General features: G+C 40.7%; 1 protein-coding gene across 2 annotated transcripts in view; it reads left to right on the forward strand.

The window, feature by feature from the left end:
- The window catches only part of PEAK1 (pseudopodium enriched atypical kinase 1), a 108,520-nt gene that overhangs the window by 49,699 nt on the left and 42,829 nt on the right, over positions 1–15,992 (forward strand). The window contains exons 2-3 of one of the 2 annotated variants that reach the window (XM_060154729.1): positions 305–3,558; positions 5,811–7,366. In XM_060154729.1, the coding sequence (XP_060010712.1) occupies positions 419–3,558; positions 5,811–5,850 (3,180 nt within the window). In that variant the 5' untranslated portion in view covers positions 305–418 and the 3' untranslated portion in view covers positions 5,851–7,366. Of the gene's footprint in view, positions 1–304; positions 3,559–5,810; positions 7,367–15,992 lie in introns of those variants that run through there. The other variant, XM_060154720.1, reaches the window with a different exon arrangement.

Genomic DNA, 15,992 nt, shown 5'->3' on the forward strand with positions numbered 1-15,992 from the left:
AACAGAAAGAACGGTTTCAAAGACATTTCTGGGCGGGGAAGCTCACAGTATCATTGTCACAGAGACATCAAATGAAATGTTATACTTGGTTCAATGAGAGTGCATAAAATTATGGTTAAAAAACTAACATTCCAAAACTGCTCATTAGCCAAAGAGAGTTCATAAAGTGCCCAAATTAGTTTATCTCTCAATCTTTTATTTTAAGGAAAAGTTGGAGCCAGTATTTTCAAATTATTCATCATGATAAGCCTCATAGTACCTTTTCCATTCAGATTTTCTTCTTCTCTCCCCCTTCCCCCAACAGATTGATCACACTTACAAGAGCTGCTATGAAACATAGGGGAGGTGAAAACTAACAGATGAAAGTTTTGCCATGCACTGAAAGGAAAGCGTTGTCTGTGAAGTTCTATTTTTAAAAATGTCTGCTTGTAATACCTTTACTGAACACGTTTGGAAACCTGGTGAATGCAAGAACTGCTTTAAACCTAAAAGCTTACATCAGCTCCCCCCAGACCCTGAGAAGGCACCCATCACCCATGGCAATAAAACTAATGCCAATCAGAGTAACAACCACCGAATCAGGAACACCGGAAATTTCCGGCCTCCTGTGGCTAAAAAACCCACTATAGCTGTGAAGCCCACTATGATGGTGGCAGATGGGCAAAGTATGTGTGGTGAGCTTAGTATCCAAGAACACTGTGAGAACAAACCTGTCATCATAGGATGGAACCGAAACAGGATGGCCTTGAATCAGAAACCACTTAATAATAATAATGAAGAGGACATTGAAGGATTTAGCCATGTTCCTAAGCCTTATGGGAATAATGATAGTGCAAAGAAGATATCAAATAACAATAGTGGACTAACTGAGGTGTTAAAGGAGATAGCAGGCTTGGATACTACCCCTCAAATAAAAGGAAATGAAACAAACTCCAGAGAAACATTCTTAGGAAGAATAAATGATTGCTATAAACGATCACTGGAAAGAAAGCTTCCACCAAGTTGCATGATGGGCGGAATAAAGGATACTCAGGGCAAGCATGTTATTCTGAGTGGGAGCACAGAAGTGATCAGTAATGAAGGGGGTCGATTCTGTTACCCAGAGTTTTCTAGTGGCGAAGAGAGTGAGGAAGATGTGCTTTTGAGTAACATGGAGGAGGAACACGAGAGCTGGGATGAGAGTGATGAAGAACTGCTGGCCATGGAGATTCGCATGAGAGGGCAACCTCGCTTTGCCAACTTTAGGGCAAACACTTTGTCTCCTGTTCGATTCTTTGTGGACAAAAAATGGAATACTGTCCCCCTGCGAAATAAATCTCTGCAAAGAATCTGTGCTGTAGACTATGATGACAGTTATGATGAAATCCTGAATGGTTATGAAGAGAATTCTGTGGTCTCCTATGGACCAGGAAGCATTCAGAGCATGGTGTCGTCTGACTCCACATCCCCAGATTCCTCTTTAACAGAAGAATCACATTCTGAGACAGCCAGTAGTTTATCCCAGAAGATTTGTAATGTGGGAATAGCTCCTGGTAACCCGGCAGATTCTAAGGACATGAAGGAAAGTGAGCCCAATTATGAAAGCCTCTCTGGTAATAATCAGGAGAAGGACTCAGCACAAGCATCCAAAAGCTCAGTAAAAGTTCCAGAGACGCACAAAGCAGTCCTTGCTCTCCGATTGGAAGAGAAGGATGGCAAGATTGCCGTACAAACTGAGAAGCAAGAAAGTAAAGCCCCTACAGATATTACTGGGCAAGCAGTAACAATAAACCTCGTTCCTGTAGAAGAGCAAGCAAAGCCCTACCGAGTTGTGAATCTGGAACAGCCTTTGTGCAAGCCATATACTGTTGTGGATGTGTCAGCAGCCATGGCCAGTGAGCACCTTGAGGGCCCTATTAACAGTCCCAAGACGAAAAGCTCATCTTCTACTCCAAACTCTCCAGTGACATCACCCACACTGACATCAGGACAAATAAGTGCCCATTTCCAAAAATCCAGTGCAATCCGCTACCAGGAAGTATGGACTTCCAGTACCAGTCCACGACAAAAGATACCTAAGGTGGAATTAATTAGCGGTGGGACTGGACCAAACGTCCCTCCAAGGAAAAACTGTCACAAATCAGCACCTACTTCACCCACAGCTACAAACATTTCCTCCAAAACCATCCCTGTTAAGTCACCTAATTTGTCTGAAATAAAATTTAATAGTTATAACAATGCCGGTATGCCACCTTTTCCAATTATCATTCACGATGAGCCAACTTATGCTCGGAGTTCCAAAAATGCTATCAAAGTTCCCATTGTAATCAATCCAAATGCATATGACAATCTAGCCATTTACAAAAGTTTTCTCGGAACAAGTGGAGAACTTTCAGTGAAGGAAAAAACCACAAGTGTAATAAGCCATACTTATGAAGAGATAGAAACTGAAAGCAAAGTGTCTGATAACACCACTAGCAAAGCCACTGAATGTCCCCAAGCTAAAGGGTTTTTAAACAGCACAGAGCGTAAAAGGGGTTCAGTGGCTCAGAAGGTTCAGGAGTTTAACAGCTGTCTTAACAGAGGTCAGTCCTCACCACAGAGGAGCTACAGTTCCAGCCACAGCTCCCCAGCAAAGCTCCAGAGAACCACTCAAGAACCTGTGGCCCAAACAGAAAGCACTCAGGAGTCTCCGACAGTGAGCAGCAGCAGCACCAGGGAGAAGGCAAGCACCGTGCTCTCTCAGATCGTGGCTTCTATCCAGCCCCCACAGTCTCCTCCAGAAATGCCTCAGTCTGGCCCTAAAGCTTGCAGTGTGGAAGAGCTTTATGCCATTCCTCCCGATGCCAGTGCTGCTAAGAGTACACCTAAGGGTACACCAGTCCGGCCCAAGTCTCTCTTCACATCCCAGCCCAGCGGTGAGGCTGAAGCACCTCAGTCCACAGAAAGTCCTACCACCAAAGTACAGAAAGATCCACTCACAAAGCCAGTCACCACCCCTCCCTCCAAATTAGTGACTAACCCCCAGAGTGAGCCGCCACCCCCCTTTCCCCCACCACGCTCGACTTCCTCCCCTTACCATGCAAGTAACCTTCTGCAGAGGCATTTCACCAACTGGACCAAGCCAACTAGCCCTACCAGGTCAACGGAAGCTGAATCAGTTTTGCACTCTGAAGGCAGCAGGCGGGCCGCTGATGCAAAACCTAAACGCTGGATATCATTTAAAAGTTTCTTCCGCCGTCGGAAAACAGATGAAGAGGATGACAAAGAGAAAGACCGAGAGAAAGGGAAACTGGTGGGCCTGGACGGCACAGTCATCCACATGCTGCCCCCTCCTCCAGTTCAGCGCCATCACTGGTTCACAGAGGCAAAAGGAGAGTCCAGCGAGAAGCCAGCCATCGTCTTCATGTACAGGTGTGACCCTGCCCAAGGCCAGCTCAGTGTGGATCAGGGCAAAGCCAGGGCAGAGCAGTCAGCAGTCACAGAGAAGGGTAGAGCAGAGGATGGGTTACTACAGGACTCAGAGAAGAAGAAAAGGAGTCATTCTTCTCCATCACAGATTCCTAAGAAAATTCTCAGGTATGTAAAATATACTGGCAGAATGTGGGAATTTTTTTAAACACATTTTTGCTAAGTTTTTTGCATCTTTAAGATTGTTTGAGAGCCATTTTTGTTTGTAAGTAGCACTCAGCGACCATCATCTATCTTTTCAACTGCATTTCAAGATTAGAATATTATTAAAGTGATCTTATTGCACTGAACAAGGTTTATGGCCCTGGATCTTTAGCTAAAGTAGCCTGCTGCATTCTGATAAATGCAGAGGGGCTTTAAAAGAAAAGCAAATCCATAATACTTTAAGAGCAATAAATAATTTGTTGCTTTGAACTGCTATGATAGTGTGAGGAAGAAACAGGATCAAATGAATAAATGGTGATACTATTCTTTCCTTCACTATAAATGAAATCAAACTCTTAAGCTTTTTTTTTTTTTTGGCTTTCACCAAGGTGTTATCTCTATCTCCATTATTTTTTTTAAGGGAATATTTGTTTTTTTAATTTCTGTCTCTTTCTGTCCTTATTTCATATGTTGTAGAAAGGTGGGGGAAAGGGCAAGCAGTTTATAGTTTTTTAACATGTAGGTGAAATAAGAGAAGTTGGTTACTGAGATTGAGACCCAGTGATACAATTCTCAATCCAACTAGGCAAATTGTACACCCACACCAGTTCTCTAAGCATCAGTTTTCTTTAATACTTGAATAACTGTTTATTGATCACCTAGCCTGTATAAGGCACATCCCAAATATTTATCTCAAATCCTTGTAACAGCCCTACAAACTGAAAATTAGAGAAATTAGAATTGGCCAGATTCACACAGTTAGTAATTGTCAGAGGGAGAATTCAAACCTTGATCTGTCTCACTGTAAAACTGGTATTGTTCGTATAATGTTGCATTGTTAATGAACATAAAATCAAACAAAATTTTTATATTTTCACTTGTAGTCATTCACATAAACATTTATGTTTAGGAAGCCTAAGTTTTTTCTTTCTCATTTGTATTTTAATCAAAATTAATGTACTGCCAATAAAAACAAGGAACTGTTATCCAAGTTTGTATTAACAAATGGGATGATTTCCTTATATCACCTGTCCTTTCTGTTCTTAGCAAAGATATGCCCTGAGTAGTCCATTCATCTGATTCTGAGTCTTCCTCCCTCTTGATTTACAGTGAGCCTTCTCTACCAGGCCTGGCTTCCTCCCAGCAAAGACAGAAAACTCTGATTCAGAGCAGATTCTCTCACCAGCTTTTCTTTAGAAAAGTATAAATAAAAATGAACACTTAATGCCTTCACTTTTTCTAGCAAAATGCCAGGAAGTTTTATATATATTCTTTACTAAAATAAGCTTTTTACCTACCCCCAACTAGTCAAAATGCTAACAAGTCCCTATTTTCCTTAAATCCATGTAATAACAAAGCAAGTAGAATAGTGGAATATATTTCTGGGTAGAATAGGCTTGTCATTGGTAGTTGAAAGTAGTAGTAATAAAACACATGTATCGCAGGTTGCTGTTTTATATAGAAAAGAAGCAATTTAAACAGCACATGATTGGAGTCACCTATGATGGAATGGCAGATAGTTCTTGCAGATCAACAAATGGCTTTACTCCTCATTCAGTATGGCTGTGGTGTGTTTATCCGCATCCTGGAAGGCAGGGTCAAGGAATAATTTGGCTTCTCTTCCGTGGAGTGAGATTTCTCTACTTTGGCTGTGTGCCACTGTATATAGGCTTGAGGATAGCCTGGGTCCTTGGTATGGCAGCCCTCTTACTATACAGCTTATATTTTCACAGATTTGCTTGTATATGGGCCAATCGTATCTTCCAAAATTTATTAGTTCTTTATAGGTAACATCCATTTATCCAAATGATGCAGCACATTTGCCCCATTGGTTGTCAGATTTAACCATGCATCACAATAAATGGAGGGCTATTAAAACACAAATTGCTGCGCCCTGCCCCCAGAGTTTTTGATTCAGTTGGTCTGAGTTGGGTCCTTTCTAACAAGTTTCCAGGTGATGATGCTGTTGCTAATCCTGGGGCCACACTTTGAGAACCACTGGTCTTCCCACCATTCTTAAGATAATGTACTGTAGTCTAAGTAAAGCCAATTTGAGGTATTAAGCTTTTTGTAGAGGCACACTGGAATTTTCACATTTCATAAGGTCCCAGACTAAGTAGAAAAAGAGGTATTAGCATCAAATAGGTTTTTTTTTTTAACTTTTTAAAACTTGAATACTCATGTTGAAAAATATACACCATTTGCTTTTCCAACAGTTACTTCATTTACTTGGATACACCATTAGTATTTACTTGAAGCATCTTTGAGAGGAAAAACATTACTATCAAATGTCAACATTTATGTTTCCAGCTTGATGGCAGTGTAATCATTAAATTACCATCCCACGGCTGGGAACACATTGCTGGAAGAAATGAAAATGCCAGTTTTTCTATAAGTAAATGAAGGTTCCAAATCTAAATGGTATATAAGGAATGAAAAATACTCTACTGAAGGCCAAACTCTAGGCTCTGAAAGATGAGGGACTTTGTAGAGTCTTGCATTATGAGATGAGATTGTTACAAAGTTCATTTATTTGCCTGTTCAGGTGACATAAATGGAATATCTTAACTGTGCATATGTGCCATAGGGATAAATAGGGGGAAAGATTACCACACTGCCAAAATAATGGGCTTGGGTTTGACTTCAGCTTCAGCTATCTATCTGGTCCTTCAGTGTACAGTGGCTGTAATGATACCTATCACATAGAATTGATTGAGGATATAATAAGAAAATATGTAAAAGACTTAGCACAGGGTCTGGCACATAGTGGGTGCTTGAAAATGATACTAACCCCTCTGCCCTCAATGTGATAAATGCTAAAACAACGTATGTTCAGAGTGGCACAGAAGCGCAAAAATCAGAAGGATTAAATCAGCTTAAAAGACATGAAATCAGGGCTTCCCTGGTGGCGCAGTGGTTGAGAGTCCGCCTGCCGATGCAGGGGACACGGGTTCGTGCCCCGGTCCGGGAAGATCCCACATGCCGCGGAGTGGCTGGGCCCGTGAGCCATGGTCGCTGAGCCTGCATGTCCGGAGCCTGTGCTCCGCAACGGGAGAGGCCACAACAGTGAGGGGCCCACGTACCGCAAAAAAAAAAAAAAGAAAAATAGAAATAAAGACATGAAATCAGCTTCTCAGAGATGAAATGCAAACCAGATCTTAAAAGACAAATAAGATTTTGCCAGCAGGCTGAGGAAGACACTGTAGGCAAAAGGAACAATATATGCAGTCATAGATGATGATGACAAACAGAAGCAGGACCGGTGACTGGAAAAGGATAATGAATAGACCAGTGGTTCTTCAAATGTGGTCCATGCAAGGTCAAATAGTGACCATGTAAAAGTCACCATTTTCATAATAATACTAAGACATTATTTGTCTTTTTCACTGTGTTGACATTTGCACTGATGTTGCAAAAACAATAATGGGTAAAACTACTTATACCTGCACAAATCAAAACCATGGCACCATGTGGTACTAGTAGCTTTAAAAGACAAACACCAGTTTCACTTAAGAATGTCCTTGATAAAGTACTAAATTTTATTAAATCTCAACCCTTGAATATATGTCTGTTTAAAAATCCTGTGTGCTAAAATGAGAAGTACACAGGGAGTACTTACGCTGCATACCAAAGTATGGCTGTCTCAAGGAAAAACTCTTGTAAAATAGTTTGAGTTTCAAAATTTGAATTACAAAGCTGAACCAGCACCTTTTTCATGGACCACCTTGAAAGAACAAGGGGCAGACCAGCTGTGGTTATACAGACCTGGGTGTTTGGCAGATATTTTCTTAATGAACATAGTGAGCCTATTACTTCAAGGAAAACAACTGACAGTATTTGTTGTCAATAATAAAATTCACGCTTTCAAGCAAAATAAGAACTTTTGCAAACTTGTATCTGCTACCGTGACAGCTTCCTAATACTTAAACATTTTTTCTGATGAGATTGGTGGTGGCATTAGCAAAAAAGATTGTTAAAATTATATAATGAAATGTGTCAGCATTTGGAAGATCCACATAACTCAGTGAACCGGTTATTTCCAAATGACCCAATGCAGGATGTTACAGAATTATGCATGAGTAAAAGATCCATTGAAACTGCAAGTTAGACCAAGGGATTTAATGTAACTGAGTACAAAAAGTTCATTGGTATGGTTTTAGATTCCATATTGCAAGTAACTTTTAAGAAACTACCACTTGCCAAGTTCTGATGTAGTACCAAAGAAGAATATCCACGATTATCTAGAAGACTATAAATACTACCTTTCCCACCTACATATGTGGATGAGACCAGATCTTTTTCATATACTTTAACCAAAGCAACATATCACAGCAGATCAAATGCAGAGGCACATATGAGCATTCAGCTGTCTTCTATTAAGCCAGATATTAAAGAGATTTGAAAAAAAATATTATTTTGGTTAATATTTAAAGTGTTTACTATTTTTTAATGAATTAATTATTTTTTAATTTTTCAGTTTTAATTTCGAATATAATAAATGTCAATAGATATAATCCACATAAGCAAGAGCCCTTACAGTTCTCAATAATTTTTAAGAGAAAAAGTTTGAGAACTTCTGAGAAAGACTGAAGAGCCTTGCATGCTACATTGAAATGTTTGGCCCTTTATGTTATAGATTTTGTAGCAGAAACAGTTTTTAAGGATGAAAGTAGTGTGATTTTCTTTTTTAAATAAAATCTCTACTGGCAGAAGTATTAAAAATGAACTGGAAGGGCAAAATATTGGTGACAGGGATACCAGTCAAATTTTGGCTCAACAATGTATCCATAGGCATCATTTCCATCCGGCTAGTCTGGATCAAGAGAAATTAATTTAGTGGTTAGTCTGGTCTGTGACCAGGTGGGAATTTCTCCATTATCGTTTTTAAAAGCACTAGTTTACCTACCATCTCTACAACTCTTTGGTGTCCATAGCATGGGGAATAATATTGCATAGTGAGAAAAATGCAAGCACTGGAGTCAGACAGACAAAAATTTGAATTCTCATTATACCACTGATAGTTGTGTGACTTTTGACTTAACCTCTCTGAGCTGAAGTTTCCCAACGTGTACCACAGTGATGATAATACCTACCTTATAGAGATATTATGAGGACTAAATAGATATCTGTAAAGCATCTAGCACAGTACCTAGCAATAACAGTTGACTTCTTTACAAATTATGCTTAGGACATCAGAATTTAAGATAATCCTTGCTTAATGTTTCCCCCCTGCATTCTATTCTTAGAACAGCTAAGTGCTCTTTCTTAAATATAAAACCAGTCATATCTGCAAACTGAAGAAGGCCCTATATATGTGACCTCTGTCTACCTGATTAATCTTACTTACCCTCTTGCTCATGTACCTCCAGTTATTCAGGCTTGCTTTCTTCCTGAGTGCCTTGTTTAAAATGTTGACCATGGAATTGTTACCACCTTTTAATGGGGGACCACCTTTTAATCCCAAATCTATTTACTTCTCTCCATCTCTGCTTCTACCACTTTTAATGGAAACTAGCTTAAAATAGTTCCTTTTATTTACTTTCTTTAAAAAAATTTGTTTTTTTATTTTTGGCCACAGCGCACGGCTTGTGAGATCTTAGTTCCCTGACCAGGGATTGAATCCAGGCCCTCAGCAGTGACAGCACAGAGTCCTAACCACTGGACTGCCAGGGAATTCCCCTCTTTTTTTTGTTTTGTTTTGGGGGGTGTGTGTGTGTGTGTGTGTGTGTGTGTGTGTGTGTGTTTTGCGGTACGCGGGCCCCCCACCGTTGCGGCCACTCCCACCGCGGAGCACAGGCTCCGGATGCGCAGGCTCAGCGGCCATGGCTCACGGGCGCAGCCGCTCCGCGGCATGTGGGATCCTCCCAGACCGGGGCACGAACCCGCGTCCCCTGCATCGGCAGGTGGACTCCCAACCACTGCACCACCAGGGAAGCCCTCCCCTCTTTTTATTTTAAACTTTTTATGTTAGAAAATTCTAAACATATACGAAAGTAGGTAGATTCATAAAATGAACCACCACTTACCCCAAAACCACACTTCAACAACTATCAATTTATGGCCAATCTTGTTTCATCTATACCTCATCCCATTCCCCCCATTATTATTATTATTTTTTTTTTTTTTGCAGTACGCTGGCCTCTCACTGTTGTGGCCTCTCCTGTTGCGGAGCACAGACTCCGGACGCGCAGGCTCAGCGGTCATGGCTCACGGGCCCAGCCGCTCGTGGCATGTGGGATCTTCCCAGACCGGGGCACGAACCCGCGTCCCCTGCATAGGCAGGCGGACTCTCAACTACTGTACCACCAGGGAAGCCCCCGCACCCCCATTATTTTGAAGCAAATACCAGGCATCATTTCATTTGTAAAAATTTCAGTAGGTATCTCTAAAAGATAGGTGTTTTTTTTCCCCCCCTCATATCCATATGCCTAAAGGGTTCTTTAAACTTTAATGGCTAACCCCTGGCTAAACATCATCTGGTATCAAGATTTTAAATATTACATATATTCTTTTGACCCCAAATTTATATCTCCACTCCTGATCTCTTTCCCCCATGATTCACATATAACTTATACACTTGATATCTCCGCTTAAACATCAACTGGACATCTCAGATGAAACGTGTTCAAAACACAACTCTTGATTTTTCCCTACAAATTTATTCAATCCCAAGCCTTCCCTTGATAAATGGTCCCACCATCCATCTAGTCGCTCGGATTAGAAAACTAGGAGTCATCTTTTTTTTTTTTTTTTTCTTTGCGGTACGCGGGCCTCTCTCTCACTTTTGTGGCCTCTCCCGTTGCGGAGCACAGGCTCCGGACGCGCAGGCTCCTCGGCCATGGCCCACGGGCCTAGCCACTCCGCGACATGTGGGATCTTCCTGGACCGGGGCACGAACCAGTGGCCCCTGCATCGGCAGGCGGACTCTCAACCACTGCGCCACCAGGGAAGCCCAGGAGTCATCTTTGATTTTTCTCTTCCCTTCATCCCCTACACCCAAAATATCATAAAGTGTTTTTCTAATTGATCTCCCTGCCTAATCTCTCGCCCCTTCTAATCTAGTCTCTCTGGAACAGTCTTGTACTCTTTCTAAAATGCAGATCCCATTGTTTCAACACAGTGAAGGAAGTCCCTATACAATCTGACCTCTAACTACCAATATAACCTGTCTCCTGCTCACCACCTTGCTCATAAACTTCTCACAATAGGAGTTTTCTTTCTGTTCTTCAAAAGTGCCAGGCCTAATCCCTTTATATCAGCTATTCACTCTGTTTGGTATGCTTCTTTCAGATCTTTGCATGGCTGGCTCCTTGTCATTCAGCTCTCGATTTAAATGTCACTCCCTCAGAAGATTCTTCACTGGCTACCCAATCATAGGAAACTCCCCCCACTCTCAGTCACTCCCCATCACACTGCATCATCTTTTTTAATTTTAGATTTAATCACATGTTTATCACTTTTTTTTTTAACTATTCCATCTTTATTTCATTCTTTCCTTCTGGATTCAATTTACTTCTTCCCAAAGTATATACCCTTTTAGTAGTCTTTTCAGTAAACTGGTGGTAAATTCTTGATTATTGACTAAAACCGTATTTATTTCATAATTGGTAGGCAATATCTATTGCCAGTCACATACATGTACTTAAAAATTTAGCTCAAGAGACTAAGACTCCACGTCTAACTAAGGGTTAAGACTCCATGCTTCCCCTGCAGGGGGCACGGGTTCAATCCCTGGTCAGGAACTAAGATCCTGCATGCTGCACAGCACAGCCCATAAAAGAAAAACAAAAAAATTTTAGCTAAAAAATTTTCTTTCTAATCAATTAGAAAAATAGTCAATAACTAAGAAAATCACTGTAACTCGCCTAAAATAACTATAACACTCTCAGCCGAAGTTAAGGATATCATTTGCCCCCTGAATGGCCTCTTGACCTTTGACTAACCTTTCTAGCTCCACCATCCCTGAACATCATGTTCCTAATTAGCAAAGACCCCTACCATGTATCCATCCTGGATACCATATAAGTCCAGTTTCTTTAGGACTCCCAGAACCATTTCAGGAATCCAGCTATGCCTTACACTGCTGTCCAAACCTCAGCCAACTTCTGTTCTGGACACGCAGATTAGATTTGGCACACCTTTGCTCCCTTAGGAATGCTAGTCATCTGTATAAGCCTTCTTATACCCTTCCAAGACCATTTTGATCTTCTTAGGGTCCTTAGAACTCAGCTATATTCCTAAATAATCCAGGAGTCAATCCTCGGAGTCCCTCTAATCCACTCCAAGGTTCAGGGGTATAGACCAGGAATTGGCAAACTGTGACCTGTGGGCCAAATCTGACCTTTCACCTGTTTCTATAAATGAAGTTTTACCAGAAAACAGCCACACTAAGTTTTTTTTTTTACATGTTATCTACAGCTGCTTTTGCACCATAACAGCAGGGTTGAATAGTTGCAATAGACACCATATGGCCTGTAAAGCCTAAAATATTTACTGTCTGACTCTTCATAGAAAAGTTTGCTGACCCCTGGACTAAGTTATAGTATCTGATTTGTCTGTAGTCATCAGGCATGCTAGTGGCCTGTAGCCATTCTGGTCAAACACTAGTCAGGTTTGCTACTCACTAAAATAACCAGAGTCTGAGTCTCTTTATATACATGTGTGTATGCACACAGAGTATGGGAAAAGAAAGTCCAAATACTTCTTAGATTATGGTACAATGTGATGTTCTTCTCTCTGGAAAGTTCAGCTAGAATTTTTTTTTTAATGTTTATGCTCCAGTTATACATCTTTTTTTTGTTTGTTTGTTATATACAATCTTTTTTTAAAAAAATTTTTAAGAACACTTTTTTTAATTGAAGTATAGTTGATTTACAATGTTGTATTAGTTTAAGTTGTGCTCCAGTTATATCTTAATTTGTATTATCTCTACTCTTTGCTAAGACAACCTATCAAAGTCATCTTTTCAGACCAAACTGGCCTTGAAGATCAAATTCCTATTTCTCATAAAGAAGAAAATTGGAGACAGAAGCTGAAAGTAGCAGCTCGTTCTTCTGATCATATGTTCTTTGCTCTAAAGAAACTTCTAGACTATCAGCACATCTACGTTTGCTGACATATTGTTCCTAAAGCTTAGATGAGTTCATAAAGTCCTTACTATTGAATTTTTAAATAATCCTCTTTTAGAGAAAACTGATAAATACCTCACTTTATTGTAATCACAAAATGATGCAGAATGGTTATGGGGTGGTCTTCAGATAGCTTTATGTTCCTTTCTCTTTGGGGAGGTGATTAAAAATCCAGAGAAGTAAACTGACTTGTTTAGAGTCTCATAATGAATGTATTACAAAGTGAAGAATCAAACTGAGAATTCCTCTACTTATTTGGTCCGTTTTGTTTCCTTGTTCACCTAATGAATCTGAAGTTAAATACCTGTATCTTATTATATAATTTGTAATTTTCATTCACATTACCTCAGTTGTCCCAGTATCTCTGACAGTGCATTCTTCCTATTATAGGAAATTGAGAAACAGAGAGGCTCATCGACAGTCCCAGGGCCACTCTGCAAGTAGGTGTCAGAGCCAGACTCTGACTTTAGAGATGTTTGGCCTGTTAGTAATTTTTGTTGCACTCTTTTGGTGATCATTGAGTCTGTTGGTATCTACCATGTCTTTTATAAAGGCAGCCTAAGTTCAAGAAGGCATGTCTGTGACCACTAAGGGCCACAGTGATGCATACTGATTCATTGACCTGTCGAGCACTCTTAAAGTACTCAACATTGGCACAGTTGTTCACTCTCTTCGAAGCACTTTATGTGAAATTCCTAGTTAATACATACTCCTGTAAATGTCGCTACACCCATTTTATAGATGAATAATGGGAGACATGGACAGAGTAGCATCGGTGGCAGAGCTGGGATTAAATTTGAGTTTCTAATTTCTAGGCCTTTATTCAAACCTCTAGGCCACAGTTTCAGTCAGTGATTATTTAATATAACTGCAGTAGAATATTGATTAGAGTCATCAGGTGATATTTAAAGGTTTAACCCAGGACAAGCAGTTTATCCTCATATGGTACCTCTATAATGGTGATTTGTTAATAGCAGGGAGAAAGGCTTGCCTGAAAAGAGCAAAGTGATGATAGCAGTGCACACTGATGCGCTCCCCACACCAACTCCTAGTTATCATAGAGAGAAACAGCCTCAAGAATCAGCCGTTGGCCTTTCTGTGCTGCTGGCACATGAAGCTCCACTCTGCATCAGAGAAGATGTTCTGTTCCTCTGACTTCCTAGTTGGGGAGAGGAGCCCCTCTTTGGATGCTCCACATTGGAACCTGTCCCTATTCCATTCTCCATCGTGATATAGGCAGAAATTTTGCTGGGAGGAATGTAGATACAGATCCTGGTGCTACTTTCTAGTGCCTTGCTGCCCAGATCCCACCTGATTTGATTTATTCAACACCCATTTACTGAGTGCTTTCTGTGATCCTCAGTCCCTGCTGCCTTAGCTTGGGCTCCATAACAAAATACCACAGACATATGGCTTAAACAGCAGAAATTTATTTTCTCACAGTCTGGAGGCCAAAAGTCCAAGATTAAGTTTCCAGCTGATTTGGTTTCTGGTGAGGGCTCTCTTTCTGACTCGATGGCCACTTTCTCATTATGTCCTCACTTTCCTCCATAATGTGTACAGAGAGAGAAACCACGCTCTCTGGTGCCTCTTCTTAAAAGGACACAAATCCTGTCTGACAGGGCCCCATCCTTATGACCTCATTTAATATTATTTCCTTAGAGGCCCCATCTCCAACTACAGCCACACTGGGGGTTAGAGTTTCCACATATGAATCTGAAGGGGACACAAACAGTCTATAACATCTGCCATGGGTGTTCAGAGAAGGAAGATTCCCCATGGACAGTAAGACATCATGGGTAATGTGAGATTTGAATAGTCTTTAATGACTGGCTGAGTTTGGAATAGATGGAAAGAAGAAGGGAGGCAACTCTAGGAAGGGAAAGTAGGTACAGCAGAAATGTAGAATATGGTGTGTCCAAGGGACAGGGAGTTATGTAAATACATTGTCTGGAGCTGAAGGATTGTGTCTCAGAAAGTCTGGAATAAAGATAAAAACATATGTTGCAGCCTCATGGTGAAGGGCTTTGAAGTCCTACACGTAGTCTGGACCTGACCTCAACAGGTCACAAGGATCAATGGCTGATATAGAACAGAGGAACAGCAGAACAAAAGAGAGATTTTAAGAAGAGTCCCCTGGTAGGGTGGGTAGAAGGTACCGGTGCTGTGGTCTGTCTTGGAGCAGCTTTTTCATCATAGGGGCCTGCCTTTTGTGTTCACCTCTGTCCTCTGTTGATACAAAGAACTGGGATAGTACTGCATGTTGGAAGACTTATTGCTGGTGTCACAGTTGCCATTTCCTATTTTCAGAGTGGTCTTCATCCAGCCAGGCCTTCTAATAAAAATCATAAATGTCATACTAGGCCATATCCTCATTTCCTAACATTTTGTAAGTTTGTATGATTGTATTCTAAGAATAAACCTCAGAAGGTAAGGATTGGTCCCAAAGCACTCCCTCCCTTTTTTAATAGCCCATTATGAATCTCTTATCTGTGACTACTTAAATTATTTTATTTCCCCTGTTCAGCCATATTGCTTCTGAGCAATGATGCTCCTTCACTTAAAATTTTCTTCCTCACTTCTTATACTTTACTCCTTTTATACTTAATTTCCCTCTTCTCTCTGCAGAGAGAGAGGCAGTAAAAAATAGTTTCTCAAATTGTGGCCCTAGGAACAACTGCATCAGAATCACCTGGGGTGTTTATATAAATGCAGATCCCTGGATCATACCACAGAGCTGTAGAATCAACCCCTGGGGGTGAGGGCCGCAAATCTGCATCTTTAACAAGGTAACTCTTAGACATGTTAAAGTCTGATAACAATTGGCATAATATATTAGAACATAGGCTTTGAAGTCACTCAGACCTGGATTTGAATCCTGCTTTCACCACTTATTAGCTGTGTCATCTGGGACAAGTTTCTTGAGCTCTGCTTCTTAGTTTCCTCATCTGTAAACTGAGAGACAGAATAATGTATCTGTTTAGAGCACAGACTAGAGCTGAAGTGCTGGGTTTGAATCTCAGCTCCACCAGGTATTAGCTGTGTTACCTGAGGCAAATAACTTAACCACTCTGGGCTTAATATTTCTTCATTTGTAAAACAGAGATAATAACCTTGTATGACTTAAAAGAATTAATGTTAAGTGTTAAACAGGAGGGGAGGGGAAGGGATTTTTATACCCCTAGGGTATATTTGGCAATGTCTGGAGACTATTTGGTTGTCACAACTGGGGAAGCAGAGAGTAATTCCAACACCTATTGGATAGAAGGT

Source organism: Lagenorhynchus albirostris, chromosome 1 (assembly GCF_949774975.1).
Source record: "Lagenorhynchus albirostris chromosome 1, mLagAlb1.1, whole genome shotgun sequence".
Taxonomy (NCBI): Eukaryota; Metazoa; Chordata; class Mammalia; order Artiodactyla; family Delphinidae; genus Lagenorhynchus; species Lagenorhynchus albirostris.